The sequence below is a fragment of the Melospiza melodia genome, chromosome 1 (genome assembly GCF_035770615.1).
Source record: "Melospiza melodia melodia isolate bMelMel2 chromosome 1, bMelMel2.pri, whole genome shotgun sequence".
In the NCBI taxonomy this organism is placed as follows: Eukaryota; Metazoa; Chordata; class Aves; order Passeriformes; family Passerellidae; genus Melospiza; species Melospiza melodia.
The window spans coordinates 135,191,956-135,215,715 of record NC_086194.1 but is presented as its reverse complement, the minus strand read 5'-3'; the positions used below and the strand labels follow the sequence as shown (position 1 = coordinate 135,215,715).

The 23,760-nt window shown below is 40.0% G+C and overlaps 1 protein-coding gene across 1 annotated transcript; it reads left to right on the top strand.

Moving 5' to 3' along the window:
- Positions 1-13,389: 13,389 nt before the first annotated feature.
- On the top strand, positions 13,390-23,515 carry LOC134424875 (epidermal retinol dehydrogenase 2-like). Its single transcript, XM_063169034.1, has 7 exons — positions 13,390-13,451; positions 14,143-14,491; positions 17,779-17,910; positions 19,349-19,448; positions 21,120-21,264; positions 22,180-22,302; positions 22,802-23,515. Exons 2-7 carry the CDS (start codon positions 14,162-14,164, stop codon positions 22,893-22,895), a joined length of 924 nt encoding a protein of 307 aa, XP_063025104.1. The 5' UTR covers positions 13,390-13,451; positions 14,143-14,161; the 3' UTR covers positions 22,896-23,515.
- Positions 23,516-23,760: the final 245 nt, after the last annotated feature.

Here is a 23,760-nt window from a genome sequence, read left to right as displayed (position 1 = left end):
TGCCAAAACCCTCTGTGACTCTGCTTTCAATATCTGTATCTCAGTTTTGCACAGTACTAGCTATTTACAAAAAGGGAAAATAATGGTCGGACTTTTCTTTAATTTCAAGGCAATGGGATTGTCTAGGTTCTCATGGTTTGTAGAAAATTATGATGTGTTTCAAAATGCACTTGAAGGCCTCATCACATACAATTAGTTATGATGATTTCAGGCTTTGCCCTTAGAGGATGGTATAGGTAGTCTGAAGCGGTCAAAAATCCTGCTGAAGGCTGGCTAAAGTGTAAGGCATTCCTTTTCCTTCAATTAAAATCATAGCACCTATTTTCCTCTTCCTGCTGTACAGAACTGATAATATAACAATTTTAAATCCAGAAAATACAGGTGCCTGGAGAAGCTCCACGGCCTCTTCAGGATTCAGTTGTGTTCCCTATCACCTTACTATAGAGTTCTTCAAGATGCCACCAGCCACAGGAAGAGTCTTCCCATTCTTTCCTCCGTTGCACCTGCCCATAGTGGCTGGAGAACAATGCATCACCTGAGTGGTTTCATCCACAAGAACCTTGGGCTGTGTGCACTAGGGCTGCTCTGGAGCACAAACCCACACATGGGATGCAGCCATCAGCAACAGGTTTTGTAGAAGCGAAGGGAGTCAACCCATCCTCTGATCAGCATCGAACTCTGATTTATTGATCCACCATGCACATTTTATAACAGTGTTAATTAAGCTCATACATATTGCAAAACCCGAGCTCATCATAGGTTACAGATTACACATTAATCCCTCCTTTTGTTTTCAATACCTGTGGTTTGTTATTGAAATCAAGATTTATTTTCTCACCCTGTTATGAAAGTTCTCAAGGCCTCCATGTTTGTCAACTTTTGCTTTTCCCATACCAGCCAAGGATAGAATGTTTACCTGTTATGAAAAAAACAGCCTGAGAACTTTGTTGTTTACAGAAACAGGCTGTGAGAATTTGCTCCTCACAGCTGCCTTTTACTTTTCCATCAGCTGTATATGATTATGGCATGTCTGAACAAAACTCTATAAGCCATTTCTGAGCAAAATTCTCCAACAAGGTTTGATTTAAATGTACACTCCAGGAAGAAATAAATGACATCCTTATTATTTCACTTCAACATTTAGTCACTTCTTTTCCCTAAAATGTTACTCACCTGTAATTTAGTCAAAGGACCCTTGCTGGCCTTCAAATTAAAACAAGCATTGCTGTACCTGTTGTTGCAAACAGCTGACCAGCTGTTTTTCCCCATCCTTCACAGTTAACAAAACCTTGGTAATTTAAAAACGAATAAAACTCCCAGACCTCAAGAGATCTAGTATGTATACTGAAAAATGAAGGGGTTTGATCAACTAAACCTTTAAATTTATACCAATATGACACCTTTGCCACCATCTTTGTCACCTTTTGAGCCCTAAAATCAAGAGCCAGACAAGGTTAGGTAATAAAATGTTATGATTTTAATGAAGATCCCTCCAGGTGCACAACATGCTGAAATGCACACAAAAAATGTGCCAAAGATGCACACGTGATATAGGGCATGTAGAGTTTTATAAGTTTAGCAAATTAGCATAGACGAGACTGGCAAGACTCCCCAATTAGAAACACAAATGAAGAATTCCCCTTCTTGGTTCAACCTCTTCTAAAGCCACCTTCCTTGGTAAGGTGGGAAAGTGTCTTGGGAAGGTTTCTTGGTCTTGATTCCCATACGAAGCAAGATTAGAACAGGCCTTCAGGATTCTCATGTCTAATAGGAAAAGTTCTGAAGTAAATGTAGAACTATATAAGAACAGTCTGCAGAACTACAAATAAATATGAACAATATGTATAAAAGGAACAATCATTTTGGCATCATCTTCCATGGCATACTCCTGCAAAAGCTGGCAGCCCACATCTTGGGCCGGTGCACCCTTCGCTGCGTTAAGAACTGTCTGGTTGGCCAGAGAGTGGTGGTGCTGCATCCAGTTGGCATCTGGTCATTCGTGGTGTCCCCCAGGGATCAGTGCTGGAGCCAGTCCTGTTTCATGTCTTCACTGATGGTCTGGATAAGGGGATTGAATCAGCAAATTCATGGACAACACTGAGTTGGGTGCAAGTGTCAATCTGCTGGAGGGTAGGAGGGTTCTGCAAAGGGACCTGGACAGGCTGGATAGATGGACAGAATCCAACAATGTGAGGTTTAACAAGTCCAGGTGCCGGGTTCTGTGCTTTAGCCACAACACCCTGCAGTGCCACAGGCTAGGGCAGAGTGGCTGGACAGGGACCTGGTGGAAAAGGACCTGGAAGCTCTGGTTGTCAACTTCTGAACATGAGCCAGCAGTGTGCCCACGTGGCCAAGAAGGTCAATGGCATCCTGGTCTGTGTCAGGAATAGTGTGGCAAGCAGGACCAGGGCAGTGATTGTCCCTCTGTACTTGGCATGGGACAGGCCACACCTTGAATCCTGTGTTCAGTTCTGAGCCTTTCAGTTCAGGAATGACTTTGAGGTGGTGGGCTGTATCCAGAGAAGTGCAACAAAGCTGGTGAAGGGTCCAGAGTACAAGTCTGATGAGCATCTGAGGGGAGCTGGGGTGTTTAGCCTGGAGAAAAGGAGTCTCAGGGGAAACTTTATTGCTTTCCATAACTCCCTAAAATGAGATTTGTGGGGTTCAGCCTCTTCTCCAAGGCAGCCAACAACAGGACACAAGAACATAGTCTTAAGGTACACCAGGGGAGGTTTAGATTGGATGTTAGGAAGAATTTCTTTACAGAAATAGCATTTAGATATTAGAATTGGCTGCCCAGGAAGGTGGGGGAGTCACCCTCCCCAGAGGTGTTTAAGGAAAGACTGGATGTGGCACTCTGTGCCATGCTCTAGCTGACATGGGGGTGTTGGGTCACAGGTTGGACTCCATGATGTCAGAGATCTTGTCCAACCGAATTGATTCTGTGAATTTATATAGAAAAACTAAAGCACTTGGTACAAATATCTAACTGGGATATCTGCATGCAACCCAAAACTGGGGTAAGGCCATCCAAAGTGGAGTAAGCCTCTTCCAAGGCTGAACAATGGACCTGGAAGGCAGATGTGACTTTGATTCTCAGAATGAAATAGTAAAACTGAATAGTCGCCATTCCTCCCATTATAACTGAAAATATCTCCAGTATTTTTTCTTGCTTCAATAATTACAATTTTAAAGATGTGAAATTAGAATAAGATCTAATTTCTTCTGTTGACATGGAATTTCTTATGTTATGACTTTCAGTTATACCACCATTCAGGCCCTTTTTAACTCTAAAGTGCTCTAACATTTCCAGTAATTAACATTTCAAGTTAGATCAGCTCAAAATGTGCCAGTGAATCAATCAAGGTTTCCTGAATCACAAATCAAAATAAGGTTGAAGATAGGACCTACTGAGCTGGGAGATGAAAAAAGGCATCTCGCTCTCATTTCAAATTCTGAAAGGCTCCATTAATTTTCGTCTTACAATACATTCCTATTCCTAGAACTATCACTTCATCACAAGATCATTGAAATAGCTGCATTCCTTTATATAAATAAAAGCAGAAAGGAGGAAAGCCTGATGTCTAGAAGGAAAATTAATTGCAAGAGTATTTTGAAGAAAAAATTGTCATTCTGAGACCAAAAATGGGATTATATATTTCCTTTTTCTGGCTTTTATCATTGTTCCAGAATAGAATCATTGGTCTGAATACTAAGTATGTATATTAAAAAAATAATTAATATGAACAATGTATGCTGGAAGGGTCCAGACCAGTCAAAGAGATTAATGCCTCTGCATAAGGAACAAAAGGGAAAAAAAGATAGTCTAATCGAGGTTAGACAAGAATGAGTTGGGCTTTTTAATAGAGCTAATTACAGGAAGGAACAACAACATAAAAAGTATTTCCTGAACTAAAGGAGTTCACATACAGGAGAGAGACAGAAGCTGATGAATACAGAGATTTCTGAATACCAAACTGCTTGCAGCTGAAGCTGAGCCTGAAAACCTAATCTTAAATCTTGGATAATGAGCAAAGGTTATAAATCTATTTCCACATTTCAGCTGAACTTGGCTTATTCTGAAATATGAACTGAAATATGCACAGCATAACTTTGAATTTCCTGTTTGATTATTTCTGGTAAATTAAAATACAGTACGATATGTAATAAATATAAATAACTACAAGGTTATTATTACAATCATTATTTTGTAATTATTTCTAAATAGTTACAATAATTTACTTTATAATTGTTTATAACTACATCATAAATACTAGTAATTATAACATCTAATGTTGTTAGCTCTTTCAGATAATGTTTCCCGAGATAGAATCTTTAGAACAGAAACATGTTCTAATTTAATATACTGAAATAAGTATTATTATACTGTGTTCAACAGAGACTCTAAATATGCACTGACTCATTTTAATTCTGAAGGGAACTTAATTAAGAAGAACCTAAATTTTCAGTTTAAGGTATATAAGGGTCCCTCTGACATTAAGAGTGGTTTTGGAGGCCTACATGTAAGGCAAAATGACAAATTCATTTGTCTCTGTAATTTATGTATACATCACAGTGCTCTGTAATTTATGTACACATGACAGTGCCCCAGAAATTTTTCCTTATAGCTTTCTTCCTCAAGCACTACAGTGATCATCTGGACACAAAAAACAAAATTCCTTTTTATACCAACAAGACCATGCTAGAATTTTCAGCTTAAAAGGCAAACAAATGGTAAAGTTTTCTGACTCTGGGTTGCTGTGAGAATTAAGAAGTTCCTGGAACAGGTTAGTTAGTCCTGAAAGCTGTGACACCCCAAGGAGCACACTGTATTTCTGGTCTTTTAAAGCAGCAAAGAAGGATCTTAAAAATCACACAGAGAACAGTGTAACCACTTCCCTAAATGCTTCCATCCTTCTCTTCAGTTCCCAACAAGCTGAGAGATTCAAGCATCCCCAACGAGACTCCTCTACATGACTACACTTTGCAGTCAGGTCTTTCTCCAACAGCAGAGACGCTTTGGCAGAGCACAGACTTCATCTCTTCCATCCCCTTTGAAATCCTACTACCTCTTGCAGAAATCCCTTTGTCAGCCTCCACTCACAGCCTTGGATTTAATTTCACCACACTGAGGTTTGCTTTCTGACTCAAACATGAAAGACTACTTTAATTGGAGGGTGACGGAGACCTTCAGTTCCAACTGTTAGCTGTGGAAGTTAGGCAGCTGCTCTTAGAGTTCTTGCTTTTAGCATTTTGATCATAATTCTTTGCTCCATGCAGTATTAAAAATTGTTCTCTGTGTCAACAGGAATACACTGGCTACCTGGCTACTGTATCATACCTGGATTTCATTCTACACAATTATATTGCAGTTACGCTATTAAACTATTCCATCCATCTGAGAAGGATAGGGAGTTATCACAAGCATAGCTGTAAGCAAGGAACAGGGCAGCAAAACCAGCTGTAAATCATTAATCCCACCATTCAATTACTAATCCCATCAGCCTCATTTAAAGCATTTAAACTGACAGTTCCATATCCAATTAACTGTTGCTATAGAAAATGAAAATGCTTAGAGGTATTTGACAGACAAATCTTTACTGGCCCAGCAGGGATTTAGACTGAATTTGTTTAATTAGATTGTGACTTTACCTAAATTGATCATTTACTGTAATCCTTGCTGAAACCATGGAATGAAATCTCTCAAGGTTAAACAGTTGTCACAAAAGCATATCACTCTGCTAAAAAATTTGTTAAAAGCTCTGTGTTGTGCTGTACTGCTTCCTCAAGGGGAAAGATGGCATTTACTTATGCACAGATCATGAGTGCTAAACCTTTTCACAGCTGTCCATGTCTGCTAGGACATACATGACCTTTGCCTCTTGCCCCTCAACATACTCTGTTTCTCAACATAGTCTTCCCCAGCCCATGTAGCTGCTTACAAGAGACCCTGTATTTTTCTACTTTTAAAATATTTGCACTGTTAAGTGTGTGCACTGACTTGCACTCCAATTGCAGTGAGATCTGTGTGTGTTAGTCTGGTCTGAGCTTATCACAATTCTGATCCATATAAAACTACAAGATACCAGATTAGGAAAACCACTCCCCTACAGTCCTATGAGAATCTGCAACTTAACTTTTAGACTTAATGCCCTGCAAAATACTCTAAAGCCCATCTTCAGGCAATGCTTTTTTTCTTGAGCAGGAGAAAATGGCAGCAACAGCACAAATGGTAGGCAATTTTCTCTCACAAGAGCAGTTGAAGCAGATAAGCCACATAAGCCTCTCTTAGTAAATATAAACCAGTGTTTTTCAATCATGACCTGCAGCATAAGTGGGTTTTACAGTGGGAGTTTCACATTTCTCTACATTTTCATTTCTGCAAATAACTAGATGAAAAGGGCTGAAGTTTCAACTGCACCACATTTCTCTGTCTAGAAAAATATTATGTGGAATTATACCTTTTTTAATTTTCATTTTTGTTAATACAGCATAGCTGTCATGCTATGACAGCAGTTGACACAGTTAATGTGACAAAGTCATTCTCAGAACATGATTAACTGATTCTTTGCCCATCAACCAGAAGAAAAGCTGTCAGCTTCCATCTGAACAGACTCAGTGGAAATTAATCAAAGCACAGAACTTCTGTGGGAGCCATTGCATGCTTAAACTTTGCTAACCAAGCTGTTGATCAGCAGACTGAAGACAGGGGATATGTTTCACTCCCAGGTATCCATCATAGTGAATTTCTCTGAGAGAAAAATCTGAAGCAGGGTTCTCAGGCTAGGTGAGGTTTAGAAGTAATATCTTCTCCCTGTGGATTCTTCAGAGATCTTTTAGACTCCAGGAGTTTCACCATCAGTGCATAAAATAAATCTGTTCCCCGCAACATGACCATTCAGAACATGTGGTGCCTGCTAATGCCTTTTGAACTCACCAACCTCGCTGTCCCAGCACCAAACCTTGTGGGCCCTCGAAAGGCTGAGGTCACTGGTGAGGCATGACCAAAATGGTGACAGCATGACAACAAATCTGCTTGACACTCTTTGTGTAAATGTGAATACCATCCTCATTCAGTTTCTCAGTATCTTAATGAGAAGAGCAATTAAATTACTAAATTACCTTAACCTGAGGCAAAATAAATAGGCATAGTAGTGATAAATTCTTAGAGGAAATCCTTTTCCAAATAATACCTTTCACTACTGAAGGCATCCCCTCCAGTTCTTGCACTGCTTTGAGGTCTTTTGTGGTTTGCTGGCACTGTTAGTATGCTCCAGCTCTTCTGGTCTCCTGGTTGCACTTCTTCCTGGGGTAATCATTCTTTGGTTAGTGATTTTCAGACTATTTGATAATTCCAGTTCAGCAGCTGCATTGAGTCACACCTTGAGGAAGCTTTAGCTTTTACAAAACAACAGGTTGTCAGCCTAAGTGCCCAGACATCCATCAGCACATCCCCTTTGTCTTCTGGTCTGTAATGCTGGAGTTCAAAGTCCCTAAGCCAACCCAGTCCCTGATATCAGAAAGTGGTCTTGGAATAAGGGATACTTCCTGAACAGGAATTTCATCTTTCCTTCTCCTTACTGCCAGTCTCCCCATAACTACGATTACTGTCCCATCGCTATTAGGCTCTATAGCTGCACAGTGATAGTGAATATTTTTAGTCAAGGCAAAAGACATCAGGTTACCTATTTTTGTAGTCCTCAGCACTACCATCACATAAATAAGAACTCATTTTTTTCAGTACACAAGAAAATATGTACATTATTTATGACTACATTCAAGAGTCATTATACCTACCTGTAAATAAACAACCCATCCTAGTAAAATAGTCCAAATACTTGTCATTCATGTTGAAAAGAGTTAAAGAGGTTTATTTCAGCCTTTCAATTAATTGGGAGGAAAGGAATACCATTTGACAGGAAGAACTGGTCAGACTACACACAAAATGACTTTGTGTGTCTGACTAACTTAAAGAAGACATCAAACTTAAAGAAGACATCATTCTCCTCCCTGGTTTTTTTGGGGAATATGTTATTTCTGCGAAGCAAAGCCAGTTTTCTACCTGTGATAGAAAGCTTTATCATTTTCTCCTCTCCTCATTTGCCTAAAATTGTCCCCAAGATACCTGTATTTTCCCTTGTGAAGAGCACAGTCAACAGCAACTTTTCCCCAAATGTTTCACATTCCCAGGGATGTGAGGCTCTGCAGCTTAAATTCTCAAGTGTCTTTACACACAACAATGACAGGCTCTGTGCCCTCTTCCCAGGGAATGCAGCACCAGCTGTGTGTGTTCACAGGAATGAAGCAGCAGACAAGCGCTGGTGGCCTGCAGCTGGTGCCCTTACAGCAGCTATGACTGCAGCCTCACAGATCCCACACCTGGGTGCTGCCAGGTCACAGACTGCAGCTGCTGAGCCACATACTCCGAGCCCCTTCTCAGCCACAGGGTGGAGCTGCCCTTTGACTGGCATGGTAGTCACCAACTGGCAGCGCACGGAGCAGCTGCAGGGTTGGATGTGGATCCAGATAAGCAGCATCTTAGAAGATGGATGAGGCATGCACAGGCCTGCAGAGGGATCCCTGCCCATCTCCACAGCTCTAGAGCTGTGTCTCAGTAGGCTCACTGTAGGATGGCTTAAATTCATTAGCTAAGGATTTTCTTTAGAGTATTGAAAGTTTTTCTCACATGCCTGTAAGTACAAACCCTCTCATAGCTGCAGTAGCATATAGTTATCCCCTGGATCATGCCTCAGCAGTATTACAACATCTACCTCATACAGCAGCTACTAATTTTTAGTTCAGTAGAGATTGATTTAGTTTGGCTGACTGTGTGATGAAGTATATTGAATCAACTAAAAGAAAAAAAAAACATAGGAAACGAGGTGTTCTGTGCTCCATATTATTCCTTGGAAAACAAGCAACACATGCTTTGATTCAGAATATAAGATACAATTTCTGTGAGCTGGAACTCCTGTTCTTCTCCATTTATAGGGTGTACAGCCACTTCCTGCACACCTCTGATCCACTTCATCTTGAGGTAGGATGTCAGGTTCACTGCAGAGGGCTTTGCCTAGTGGGTGCTCCCCTGCAGTCCTGAGTTTTGGCCAAAAATGTTAGAAGGGATACACACAGATCCAAGGGATTCATTGAACTTGTGCTGAGAATTTCCTTCAGATTAATTAATAAAACTATTACTTAGATTTTAAGACATAGCTATCTGGTGAGATTTCAGGCTGGTGCCTTTGACCTCTATGGATCAGAAGCATGTTTTGACCCAGGAAAAAATTGGAGCTTTTCCTGCCGTTCTGAAAGTTAAAATTATAAAACTGGAGAGTTAAGGTTCACATACACTGTGTAGTAAGGGATTCCCACTTGTCATCTTGTATTTAATATTGGATTACTTTAAAATGTCAATCACATCACTTTATTCACTATCACAGACAGACACTATGTGCTTCTTTATTTGTTTTCATGATATAAATTCACTAACTTCAACAAATGCTAGTGACCTATAGAGAAGTTCTTTTCCTCACCAGTCTTTACCAGTGCTAATCAGTTCACCTTTTGAGGAATTATATGTATTTGGGAGGTTTTCTCTTCCTCCAAACACGTGAATGCAAATTGCCACTACATTAATTGTTAGCACTGATATGATATCAAACCATTTTGAATGTCAAATAAAATTCTTCCATAAATTCAGCAGAGACCTAAAGAACTGTTAGACCCTGCAGAAATGAGTTTTGTCAGAAAATGTTAAAATATCTCTTGCCTGTATTTATCAAGGAATTTGTCACATCTGTTTGCAGTATGAGAATGGCTTATATTAAGTTTTAAAAAGACAAACTCAAGTCATTCATCGTCCCAGTAAAGTAATTATTTATCAAGCACTTTAATAAAGTAATCTTATTCCACTAAATCCATATTTTTCTTTTTATTTCAGTGGAGTTTTAAGTTTTACATGCTGATAATATATGAATGATTTATTAACATATTGAAAAATACTTAATAACCATTTATTAAAAGCTGTGGGATATAATAATTACCAGTAATTTATGACATATATTTAAAGCATCTATTGCAACTCAGCTATGAAAATACTTTTCAATACCATTCATCTCAGCACGTTGCAAGTAAGCATCTTCACATTTCTGGTAACAAAAATACTGATCAATGTCTAATCCACCAGAAACATTCAAAAGGTCCAGCTGGCTTGAGGATAAGAATAATTATCTAACCCTAATCTTTACTACCAATCAAAAGGCCAGGCAATAAAATGAATTATACTTACAATTACTATGCATGGTCATTAGCAGCCATGATAATTTCACACATCAAACAATCATATACATTAATATACTGAAGTACTGTCAGTTTTATCACCTTGACAATTTCAAGTATGCCAGAGGATTTACACAATAAGAAAACCTCAGCCAAATCCCTCACTACATGGGTAGATTTTAGCATATGTGTTTGACTGATTCTTACACACATAAAAAAAAGAGAGTGAGTTATTTTTATAGACTTGCTTGGTAGACTTGATAGGCTTAATTTGACATGCTTCTGTGCTGGTTTTGGCTGGGGTAGTTTTCTTCACAGTGGCTGATTTGGGGCTTGGTTTTGGATTTCTGCGCTGAACACGAGGCTGATAATGTAAAGATGCTTTTGTTGTTGCTGAGCAGGACTTACGCAGAGCTGAGGCCTTTTCTGCTTCTCCTGCTGCCATGAGTGTATGGGAGTGCATGGGAGGCTGGGAGAAGACACAGCCAGGACAGGTGGCCCCAGCTGACCCAGGAGATACTCCAGACCTTATGGCATCATGTCCAGTATCTTTATGTGGGGGCAAGAATGAGGAAGGGGGATGATTGGAGTGATGGCATTTGTTTTCCCAAGTCATCATCACATGTGATGGGGCCCTGCCCTCCTGGAGGCGGCCAAGCACCTGCTTGCCCATGGGAAACAGTGAATGAGTTCCTTCTTTTGCTTTGCTTGTGTGCACAGTTTTTGCTTTCCACATTAAACTATCTCTATCTCACTAGTTTTCCAGTTTCTTCACTCCAAATTCACTCCCTGATCCCACTGGTGGGGAGTGAGCAAAGGGCTGCATGGGGCTTGGTTGGTGTGTGGGGTTAAACCACAACAGCCTCTTATGATGTCTCTTAACTTCTCATAACATGGGGTATGTACAAAGTGTACAGAGGTGAATAAACTGTTAATTTACCTTGTTAATATATTGTCATTTTTAGGCATTCTTGGTTGTGTGGTTACCCCTGCTCTCAATATCATTAGTGATGTACTTTTAACTTTTAGATTGACCTATTTGTGCATTTGCCCTGTTTCCTATGTTTAATAGATTTTTTATGATTAAAACAAATGACAGACATGTGAAGGTTTGTTACTGGAAGGTCAATAATACAAATATCACTCACAGAATTATTTCCGTGGCTTCTCTAGCTGCAGCAGGTTTTTTGCTTCTTTTTTTTTTCAGTGCAGTCAAATGTGGACAATTTCATTCCTGTGTTCTTACTACCACTTAGAAAATTGAGCTTCTGGTACAAATTCAAAGTTAATTGCAGAGTAAGATAAGTTTGGGGCTAGAGACCAATTACAGTGCATACATCAGTCAGAAGAATAAGTTTCTGTTTGACAAAAAAATTCAATGTTTTTAAACACTGGGATAAAACTGAGACAAAAAGCCACACAAATACTTAATTTCAAAATGCTAAACAATTCTCTAAATGAATCATCAAGTCTAGCTGGCAGTGAGTGGAATGCAAGTTATCCTAAATCACTCTGTGTTCCCCAAGACTTATCACTTACCATATCCACTCTTCACCTCAAGATAGCAACGAGCTGTAACATTCCATTACCACACCAAAGCATCTAATTTAGGTATATAAATTATTAATCATCATTGTCATTTTCATCACTTATAGAATGATAGCAGGCTGTTCCTTAGGTATGTTCATCATAAGAGCAAGGAAGTCATGTGTTTTCATCCTGGCATAAGCACGTGCTTTGGAAACAGGCTCCTCCTGTTAACTCACAGCTTACAAAGTTCTGATTGCAACACCATTCCTCACCGATGTTGTTCACCTTGAAATGTCATCATAATAAGCAAGCATCTTCCCTGAATTGTTTCATAACCAGGAATCCATTGCTGAATCATCTCAGCTTCCCCTCACCGTAATCTGCTGCTTTTGCCATGTAATTACTGATTGCAGCATGGGACGCCTGGAGTCAGGTTACCCACCTATTTTGCATTTCTTGGCCTCTTGTTTGGAACCACAGCACACTGAGGCTTTGAGATCTGCCACTCTCCTCAGTGGGAGTATTTCAGCTTCCCTTTTGCTGGCACCTAAATAGAATATTCAACAGTTAACTGTGCATGGAAACACATCCTTTCCATACAACTGTTTACACTGACAGTGTACAGTTTTACACCATATTTCTTGGTGTAAATGACATCACATTTTGTGAACTATCATTTTATCTCAGCTCAACAGAAAAATACCTTATGAATTCCCATACACTGTAATCTGAATGGTGCATACAACACAGATGTGTACATCAGAGCACAGTGTGAGTTTATTCCATTTTTTTCCTTTTATGACTTGCCAATAAACAAGGCCTCTAATGTAACTCATTTGAAATGCAAAGAACACCAACTCAGTAGTGTTCTCTTCATTGCCTTTTTACATAAACAGTATGTGGAAAGCATCATGGTGATCGATACAAGCTGATGCCACAGGAGAAGCACATTCATATGGACCTAAGTATGCGTGTGGCTTTCTATCCAAAAATATTGATGACACAGTCGTGTGGGGCTGTACTTTTCGAGTTGGATAGCTCATGTATGGGAATCTGAGGACCCACAAAAATAATTTTAAAGGTGTGAAATTATAATCAGGGGATTCACTGTTTTATGGGCCACACAATTATCATCTGCTTTTTTGCTCCCAGTCCAGCAAGCTGGAGAACAGTAATTTATTATATAAATTAAGAAGTGTTTAACTTGGTACCTCCAGCGAAGCAGCAGCAGAAGGAGGAGAGAGCACTTGCTCTCCGAGCCCTCGGCCGGGCGGGATGGAGCGGCCTGGCGGGATGGAGCCAGTGATACCTCCCCGCAGGCCAGGCCGGCCGGGCTCGGGAGGGCCACCGACGTGGCAGCAGCAGCAGCAGCGGAATGTCCCGACGCTGGGATGCCCCGACGCTGGGATGCCGCCCAACAGGTGCCCTCGGGAAGGCACCCCGGTACCCTGAGCCGGGGGGCCCCGCCGGCATCCCGCACCCGCCCAGCCGGGAAGCGCCGCCCGCCCGCCCAGGCCCGCACGCCGCAGCCCGCCCGTCCCGGGCCGCCCCCTCACGGGGCCAAACCCTCGGCGCGGGCTGGGCAGGGCCAGGCCAGCCCCGGGCAGGCGGGCAGGCGGCTGCGGGACAGTCAGGAGCCGGCGGTGAGTGCGGGGGGACCGGGCTCAGGGAGGGGGCGAAGATGTGACTGACTGCCGGGGCAGGGCCGGGAAAGGCCAAGGGACCGGGACGGGACGGGATGGGTCCGGGTCCGATCCGATCCGATCCGATCCGCCGGGATGGTGCGAGCGCTTCTCCTCCTGTCCCCTGCCAAACACCGAAAAGGGAGTGGTGCTGCCTAAAGCAGGATGAAAACCAAGGCTCGTAAGTGCCAGGGCCAGGCTTTGCCCCGCGGCTGGCCCATTGCCAGTGGGAATGCGTGGTGTGATTTCGGCCGCACGGCGCTGGAGAAGACACAGGGTGTGGGAACACTCCCGGCTTCCGAAAGAGGTCAGGTTTGTTGCTAAGGAGGACACCTTCCTTCCGAAGGTTGATGTTGCACCAGTGTGTTCAGCACTTTTTGTTCAGCTAGCATCAGCTTGCTGCGAAAACAAAGTGCTATTGCCGTAACATACCTGCCCAAAATCTATGTTACTAAACGTTTTTAAAACCAGAGTTGGAAGGTGAGAAGCCTGGGATGAAACAGGTCTGTAGGATCTAGAGGAAAACAGTTGCTTTAATCCTACTAGTAAGGTAGCTTTCACAAAACAAGTCCCTATAATATATTTTGTGTCTAAACAGAAGAACACTGCAAAAGAGCTTGCTGTTTGAAGGTCAACCTCTTCTTTTTTTCAGTGCTTGTACCTGAGAAATCATGTTCAACTTCAGATGCATCCAGAAGTTACTACAGTACATAAAATTTTTTATTTTTTTAATTATCGAGAACGCCTTCTGTTTATTTCCTCTCCGCAAAAAAAAATATTTTGCTGGTGAAATAGTACTTATTACTGGCTCTGCAAATGGGATTGGAAGGCTGGTTGCCTTAAAATTGGCTCCTTTGGGAGTAACCTTGGTGCTTTGGGACATCGATGATGAAGGTAACAAAGAAACAAGCAGATTGGCCCAACAAAATGGAGCCAACCGGGTGTTTGTCTACCACTGTGACTGCAGCAGGAGGGAGGAGGTCTATGAACAGGCAGACAAGGTAAGATCTGCATTTTTGCTTCTTTCTAATAGAATATCCTATTGGATTTATTGTTTTTTAGAAACCATACCTAGAGGGAAGTAATCATGTAGGGTAATGTCTTTCTAGTTTTGAATAGTTCCTAGATGGAACTTAAAATATGGTTGCAACAAAGTAACTGGGTTTAATCAGTTCTGTTGAGATTTATTCATTTCTGTTCTTCATTGTGAGATGGTAATGTTTAGATTAAGAGTGTGGTAAAGCCTGCAGTAGAGGTTATCTCCATACATTAACCTATGTAGGTGTTATAGTTTCTTTAAGATATCAATAAATAATTTTTAAAGAAAAGAATAATCAGTGGATGTTGTAAAAGGGAGATTATTTCCTTTGCCTATTTGTTTAGGAAGCAAACTGTAGTTCTTTAAGGGTGATGTGGAATGTAATGTTTTCAGACATGTCATTGGGATGTGGTTAGTCTCCAGTCAAATTGATGATTCAGCTTCAGTTCTTTTTTTGATCAGTACAGGTGGAAAATAAGGTAAAGAGCTCCATTTTCAATGAAACTCTTCTGCTGTGCTGACCTATGCTTTGTAAACTATTACCTTGTTAATCTAATTGTCAGAGTTCAAAAATTGGACATTGAATTAACATGATTAATTTTTACTATTCCTTAAACTGCCTGAAAATGCTTCTCAGTGTAACTTCACTGTTAATCCAGTTAGTCACTCTGCAAACTTCCTCCAAGTGTAAACTTCTGTTAAATTCTCAATGTATGTGCTTATATACATGACTCTCAAGTCACATCTTTGACATTCTGTGTCTGAAGGCACACATCAGAGAAATTAGCTAAATTATTTTATGATGTGAATGTTGATAGATTGTTTCAGAATAGACTTGAAATGTAATGTTTATTTTCTATAAGTTGTGGGTGGAAAGGTGGGGACATAGGGGGGGGCTCAGCTCTTTGTTTTGTGATTGTTGTTTTTAATTTTAACCAAATCAGATAAAGTCTTTCTGAGCAAGTTAATGAAAGTTGGAAATACCTTTTTTCCTCAAGAAATGTTCTTGAGGAAAAGTAGTTTTAAAAGGTAAGTTGGATTCATGATCTGTAAGTGTCTGGAACTGCAATTCTCATGGTTTCAAATCAGCAAGGGTTTCTTTCACCCATACTTGTAAGTAGCATGTGGGCCACAGCTCACTCACACCGTAGAAAAAAAAAATGAACATTTTGAAATTACTTGTTTGCTCTTACCTTAGCAGAGTCTTGAAAGGTTTGTTTTGTGCCCCCCAGTAATTTTCAATCTCCAAACACATTATCCAAATCAGCCACAGGACTCCAGCCTGTGGAATTTTCTGTGCCCAAATCAGCAAACACTATTCTGAAGTGCACAGATTGACCTGCCAACAGAAACTTAAAGAGCAGTTCAACATTTAAAAATTGCTCTTAAGGTGTCAAATTATTGTTAACAACACCAACATATTCACAGATATTTACATATATTGTTCAGTCCTGGTGGAGATAGAAATTTTCTTAGATGAAGAGCTTTTCAAATATGGGCTTCCTCTTCTCTTGGAAATACCTTCAAATTTTTGATTGGTAATATGAAAAGACTTGATCTTGGACACAGAAGAGAAAGCAATAGCAAGGAAGTTAAATTAATTGGTTTTATTTGGTATACTCACTGCTGCAAAGCATAAGTATTTTCCCATAATGTAAGTTTTGCTTCTAGGAAACAAAAGAGACCATTGAAGTCTCTAAAGAAGAGGTTTTAGCACAAACTGGTCAAGTGAACAGCAACTGATTTTCAGGAACAAGAGGCATCCACCTGGGAATTCTGAAGGAAATCAGACATGGATCTGGTGGCTAGAAATGCAGAATGTGTATTTTGCTACAACAGATGAGCAAGGAGCAAAGCATAGTTAAACAAGTAAAGCACAGTAAATTTGCCAGTCTTAAAAGGCACTTGAGAGCCTTTTAAAGTTCTCTTGAGGGCCAAGCACACTATGAACCTGTCTTACAGAAAACCAGTAGAAATTATGCTAACAGAAGAATAAACAAACACCTAAAATGATACATAATGTAGAATAATCATCTTGACTTTTTCTTAGTGGAAGCCAAGCTTCACACATATTTTGTAGTAGTGAGTAAACAGGACAATCGATGCCATGGTAAATAAAATGCTGCCATTGGTAAAGATATGATGTCATGTTAAGAAAAAGAGGATCATCATATGGACTGACACAGCAGTTAAAAGAGTGGAGAGAAAGTACAGACACTTTGTGTTCCTCAAAGGAAGAATTGAGTAATCCTGCCATAGTGAACAGTGTCTAGATTTACATTCATTTATGTAGGTGGAAAGGTGCAAGTATCTGAGCCCTACTTGCCAATGAGAAGGCCTAAACCTGACACAGCTGGAGAAATGTAAAACAAATCTTCACTGAATGCTAAGGTTCCCTGAGAGAGCCAAAGGAAGGTCAAATGTTGGTGCACCAGATCCAATCACCTGTTCCCAAATTGTCAGAAAACAACACATGTAGGATTTTAACGTTTTTGTAGTCATAATTTTTGAGACCACAGATAATCATCCACCTTTAGCAGAGAAATCTGTGAGACTTATTCTTCATACTATAAGTAAATCTTGGCCAACTGCTTTGATACAAATCCAAATCATGGCACAAAATCTTTTGAAAACAAACTCAAATGGAGCTAATGATGATTTCATCTGTCTATTTCATGGTAGATACTATTGTGCTCAGAGGATAGTATCCCCCAGTTATCTGAGCTGAATTCTTTCCAGTTCAGTAGAAATTATAGGGAAAAGGGGGGAGCAGGCTTAGCAGAAGAATGCAGGATCTCACAATACCAAAAACAGGGGACTGGAGGTGTTCTGATTGCAGTTAAAGCGTGCTCACAGTGCATACTAAAGCTGCATAACCTTTCACCTCTGGTTTCTGTGGAAGCCAAAAGTATTCTGGAGTTCAGGGAGCAATTAGACAAATTTGGGGAGGAGGGCAAGGTGGAGAATCACTGGGATACATTAAAGACAATGATATAAATATCTTGTACCTCTCAAAAGATCCTAAATTGCAGCATGTGTAAAGTTGAGCACACAGGAGAACTTAGAGCCTGGGTCCTTTTTTCATTGCTTTCCACCATGAATTTGATCTGATGCAATACAACAGTTCTTGCACACTTATGTTTTCATACATATCAATTATTGCCAATATTACTAAAATTTTTCATAAATGAAGCACAAGAGGCAATGATACCTTCTAAAGCTTTCTGTCTTTTTTTTTTTTTAATTCAGGTTAGAAAAGAAGTTGGGGATGTTACTATTCTAATCAATAATGCTGGCATACTGATTGGGAAAAAGTTCTGTGATCTTACAGATGAAGACTTTGAAAAGACCTTCAGAATCAACTTCTTTGCTCAAGTCTGGGTAAAGTTTTTGTGGGTTTTTTACTCCTGAGTGACCAAAAGGTACAGACAAGTATTTTGGTGTGAAAACCACAATGGTGACCTCTACCTTAAAAACTCAGCTGGGAGTAGGGATGTGAAGGACCTTGATTGGGGGAATACTTGTTTTCATGATCGTCCTGGAGTTTGAGACAGTCTCCCCAGTATGTCTCAGCAATGCTAACACAAACCTGCCTGGGCACTCTGGTAAATCAAAGTTTGTGGAGCTGTATCATGAAACACACCCTACCTTTAACAGCTGTGGTTGAAAGGAGAGTGCTGACATGATGGCATGTGACTTCCCTGCTCCTGGATGCTCCCTGGCATCTGAAGGCTTTGCCTAAGAGACTTGCAGCATTGAGGGAGACACAACCATGGTTTCCTGGCAGACTTAGCAGTGGTACACTTAGAGTTGGTCTCAGTGATTCTAAAGGTCTCTTCCAGCCTAAATGATTCCATTATTTTATGCTGCACATGTTGCCCTTCAGGCTGTGCTTTCATTCCTAGTCACCATCTGATTGAAATACATAGAAAACTAATCCAGCTAGTAAAAATTTATTTTGGTTTTTTTATCTCTGGAGGAATTTGCAGCTATTTGGGGTCTCAGTAGATTTAGGAGAGTTTTTTGTGAGAGAGTGTTACTATTGCCCCTCTTGCATTTTTTGTTTATATGCCTGAGTGAACAGCCTGCACCAGGGAACAATATAGCATTGCAACTCCTTTGTTTAAAGGCATTCCTCGATGGATAATCATTGCAGATAGAAGTTCTCTAAGTATTCCCCAGTCACACTGCATCATTCTTCCAAACACTTGGAGAATGGACTGGGAGAGGTGTTCCCCCTGAAAGGTCTGAAGAAATCCAGGGCAGGAGGACAGCAATGTACTTAGCCCTCTCATCTGGAGTCTAATAGGATTCCTCAGCTATTGAAAAAAATAAATTGTTACTGCTCTTGTCTCTTTTTCTTATCTCCCCCTTAGTAAAACACTAACATTCTTCCCAGTTAGTATCACCCACAGTGGTGTCCTGGAGCTCTGGAATTGTCAGGCAGTTCGGCTTGAAACAAAAAGAATCCACAGAGAGCTGAACTCTCCTTTATGTCTTGACTTCTAGCTCCCTCTTGTGTACCAAACCTTTAGCAATAGACAAATTGTGTGGAGCCAGGAAAGCAGAGAAAATACAAACTTTGCTGCTTTTAATAAGATGCTTTTAATGCTGTTAGATCTTCAGACAGAGGCAGTCATTCAAGGAAATGTTGTCTTTCATTTAAAAATTGTTACAGAAATAAAATACCATTTGGGCTCCTTGTATATTGAAGACCCGGAAAGCAAGTCAGGTTGTGCCACCTAATTTTGGAAAGAAACATTTTTGTTAGGCCTATTTTAAAGAGGATTTTAAAATAAATGTATTTCTATTCTTTCAGACTTGTAAGGCCTTTCTTCCAGCCATGGTGGCCTGTAACCGTGGGCACTTGATTAACACAGCCAGTGGAGGTGGAATAATGGGACTCTACAGGCAGTCAGGTAATTATTGGCAAATGCCATTACAGAATAGATCTACATACTAATCACTTTTCCTGTGTGCCTTATAAATGCTTGGCTTAAGCAGCCTGTACTGACAAGAGCCTGTGGGTGCCAGAGGTGATGGTGTCACATGCCTGAGCGACACAGGGAGCTCTCTGCAGGTGTTACTGTCTGGTTACAGACTATGTTTTTTCCACAAAAGAAAGGACAATTCAGCTTGTACATGTGCAGTGGAAGGGAGCCCTGCATATAGGTTGTGTAGTGCTTTCTCATGACAGCTTTTCTGCAGGTGAGTGTTCAGAGACCTGAGACACAAGGGTTGTAACCTGGAACTACACATTCAATTGGTTTATCAAGTGCAGAAGGCATTCTGGCAGAATTTTCAACAAAATTCATTTGAATGAAGTATGGTTTAAGCTATTTAAAGCTCAGTACTCTCAGATGTTTCCCTCAACAGAGCAGCCTGCCAGCCTAGCCTATTTCATCAGCCTGAGTCTGCTTCCCAGTCTCTCCTCAAACGCCTCTTAGATGTTGATTGTATCTCTGAGGTCACCCTATGAGAACTTGAACTTCAGTGTAATAAGGATCTCTTTTTTCTTCTGCTGGTTGATGGTGTTACTGTAGTGTTCACTTGCTACCTATCACCTAGGGGTTACCTTGATATATTATCAATATTTGGTATTGATAACACAAGTCACATCCAGCTTTCATCATATAACTGTTAGGCTCATGGGAATGGGCCTTCCCATCCATGCACTATGACCTTTTACACCTTAGATATATATTTTTAGGCTGTGTGGTCCCATCATTCACTGTGAGTGAACTCCTGAAGAACAGCAAACTACTTCTGATGCCAGTCTTTGGAGTCAGTCTTTTAGCAAAATTGGATTTCATTGTATCTAGCGACTATTTTCACACACATTTGAAAAGGTTTTAGGAAATTACATGTAAGGCACTGTATTAAATTCATTTCTAACAACTGGAAAACTGTAGAATAATATGTGTGGGAAGAAATCTGTAAAGGTCACTTGGTCCATATCCCCAGATAAAAACAGGCTCAGCTTAGGTTAGGTTGCACATGGCTGTGTGAGGGCAGGTTTTCATTATCTCCAAGGATGGGGTTCCATACATTCATCAAACAATAAAAATCAGATTAGTCTTCCTGGGCAAACAAAATAGTATTGTTGTTGCAAGGCAAATCAGAAGTAATAGGCTAGGCTGAAGCAGCATTTAAGTAAGATATTTTTATTTTACTACTAGAAATAGTTCTGTCTGAAATGTAGCCTATGATATTAAAAGTTGAAGACATTCTGAACTGAAAGAATGCATGGTTGGTATAGGAGTATCTGGAAATTTACAGAAAATGCTGAATAAGCTCATTTGCCTATATCTTTCTATAGTGCACCAAAAAAAAAAAAAAAAAAAAAGAAAAAAAACCTCCTCTAAAAAGGATTCATTTTATCCTTAGGCAATTGTGCATCATTCATGGGAAGAGCAATTAATCTCCAGAGCTGGATCACGAATATGCTTTAAATACTAATTATAAGACTGCCAATAATAGAAGTAAATAATATCGTGGCTTAAATGGTATTACAAAGAATTCAGTTTATATTTAGCTTTTATTGTGGTGCTTTTAAAATTTTGGATATTTCTCTTTTCTTCCCTTTCTAGATTATGGAGCAAGTAAGGCTGCAATCATTGCAATGATGGAAGCCATAAATTCGGAACTGTATCATGGAGGAAAACGAGGCATTAAAACCACAATCATTTGCCCTTATTTCATTAGTACCAGGTTAAGCAAAGGTTTCAAAAGCGCGTAAGTAAAGCTTAGATTTGTACTATTTCCTGTATAAAAAATAATTGCCACTCACTGGGTATATCATATTCAGTTCTTGGTTGGTTGATTTGATTTTCAATTCAGTATTTTTGCCCTATTGGCACAGACATAAGGAAATGCAGGTCTTACATACAGTGAATAACAAGAACTGTGCAATAACCTCACAGTCAAGGAACAGCTGGGGATACACAGCAGTATTTAAGGGTTAGGGAACCTTATTTGTCAGGAGACTGCTGATGTTCTGTGCACCAAGTAATTTTGTCAGTATAATTACAGTTTTGACTATCAGGATATCCATGACCTGTCCTTATTAACTGTCTGCACTGGCAGGAACTGTACTTGGAGTGAGAACAGCTGTGGTGATGGTATCTGCTGGGTGGCTCTGTGGCTGCACTGATGGGAGAGGCTGCAAGCACTGAATGAGCCATTGCAGGAGTGCAGGACCAGTGATCTTGGTTTTTCAGTGCTCTGCTCCTGCTTGCACCATTCAGCATCGTGCAGCAGCATATGCATGCAGAGCAGAGCCCTCCTTGTCACCTCCTGGCTGGTCTATTCAGCTGTCACCTCAGCACTTAGAGCAGAAAAAGACTGCTGGAGAGCAGTGATGCACAGAGCAGCACATAGTAAGGCTAAGCTTGGAAGTTTCCAAAGTTGCAATCAGTGTGGGCACCAACTTCATTGGGGTCAGCTTACAAAAAGTCATTAAATTCACAACATCATCAAAGTATTTTCAATTTATTTTGATGATAGTGGGAACAAAAGGGTTTGGAGATCCTTTTCAAGACTATGTGAGGGGAAGGGGAAATTGCATAAATTATTCAATTATGCATGTGTGTGTATTTATCACCAAAGTTAAGTTTTATCATTTCATAACCCTTTTTTCTTGTTTTACAGGAGACCTTGTTTGTTTCCTGTTTATGATCCAGAGTATGCAGCCAGTAGGATCGTGGATGCAATTAAAAAGGAGAAATTTTATCTGATCATGCCTCCAGCTGTATACTTACTTGGTCTCAAAATGTAAGCATGTGACTTGTCTTCTAGCATTACCTTCTTTCCTTTGCCATTTGCCTGTAAAATCAGCAGGAACGTTTAGTCAAACAGTCCTTTAGTTAATATTCCTGCAATCAATCCAGTTATATGTACCAAATTTTAAAGAAACAGTGGGTTTGATTTTTCAATAATCTAGATGAATAACATTCCTCTGGCCTCTTCTGTCTCCAAGAAATGTTTTAAGCTGCAGTTGGGTGTAGAAACTTCAAAATTTTTCCTGAGATGATACACTGAGAGCAATGCCTGGTCTAGCACTGTCTACTTCCAGTCCCTGCCACCACTGCAGGCTGGGCTTTCACAAAATGGTCTGTCATTCATTTTCCCAATTCATAACATTGAAGTGCCAAATGTGCTACTACCAGACACTGGAAGTATCGTGCACATATAATGCATTTGTCATTTCTTTATTTACAGAGTACCTTTATCTAAAAAAAAATATAGGCTAACTCAGTGTTTGTCTCCTCAGTTTCCTTCCTAGAAAAGCAGTGCTATGGCTCGAGTCTTATGTCAAGTTCCCTGAGAGCATGGAAGAAGCCTTTGCTCAGAAGAAAAAGGATTGAAACAAAAAGTATTCTAAAGATCTCAAGTGCTATCTAATTTAACATTTTTAGTAAAAATAATTTTAAGTTCTATTTATTTCTTGGCAAAAAATTCACTTCTTTTATGCTATTTTACATTGGCCAGCATGCCATTTAATTCTTTACAACTGTCTTTTAAGCCTTTATGTGTGGCAATTTTCTGAGAAATTTTTGAAAAACCACTGAACTCTAAAATAAATTAGGTATTATGTTGAATGACCAAGCAACAACTTTGCACAGACTGCACTGTTTTCAGACTGAAGTTTCAATGAGGTATCCTGTTAGTGTGGAACACAGTTCTGTTGTAAATCATGAGAAAATGAAGACCGGAGGAATACCTGGGAAGTTATGGGTGAAATCTCTCCTTGTATTTGGAGAGAAGTCACACCCATGTTCTTCAACTGTCTTTGAATGAAATTACAACATAAAGGTCCTAAAGGAAAGAAATTCCCCAATAGCAGCAGTTTGGAGATTAGTTACACAAAATATGTGCTACTACTTGATTGATAAACATCAATCCTCATGTAAATTTTTAGAAAATGCTAACATAAAATGTTCACAATTGTCTTAATTCAAAAACAAATAAACTGCATTGCCAAATAGTGAATCTACAAAGCCTGCTTCATAAAACCTTAAGGAATTACAGAAAACATTTAACAATCATCTATTGACCATGTTTGCCATCATAATTCAATTGTACTTAACTAAACTCAAACTTAGAAGCTCCCAGATACAAATAGTTATTAGAGTACACACTATCGAAATCCCTGTGTTTCCAAAGCATGTATGCATTCAATAAATTCTTTCATGTACCAGTAGATATCACAGGGAACCTTTTCTCTGAGAG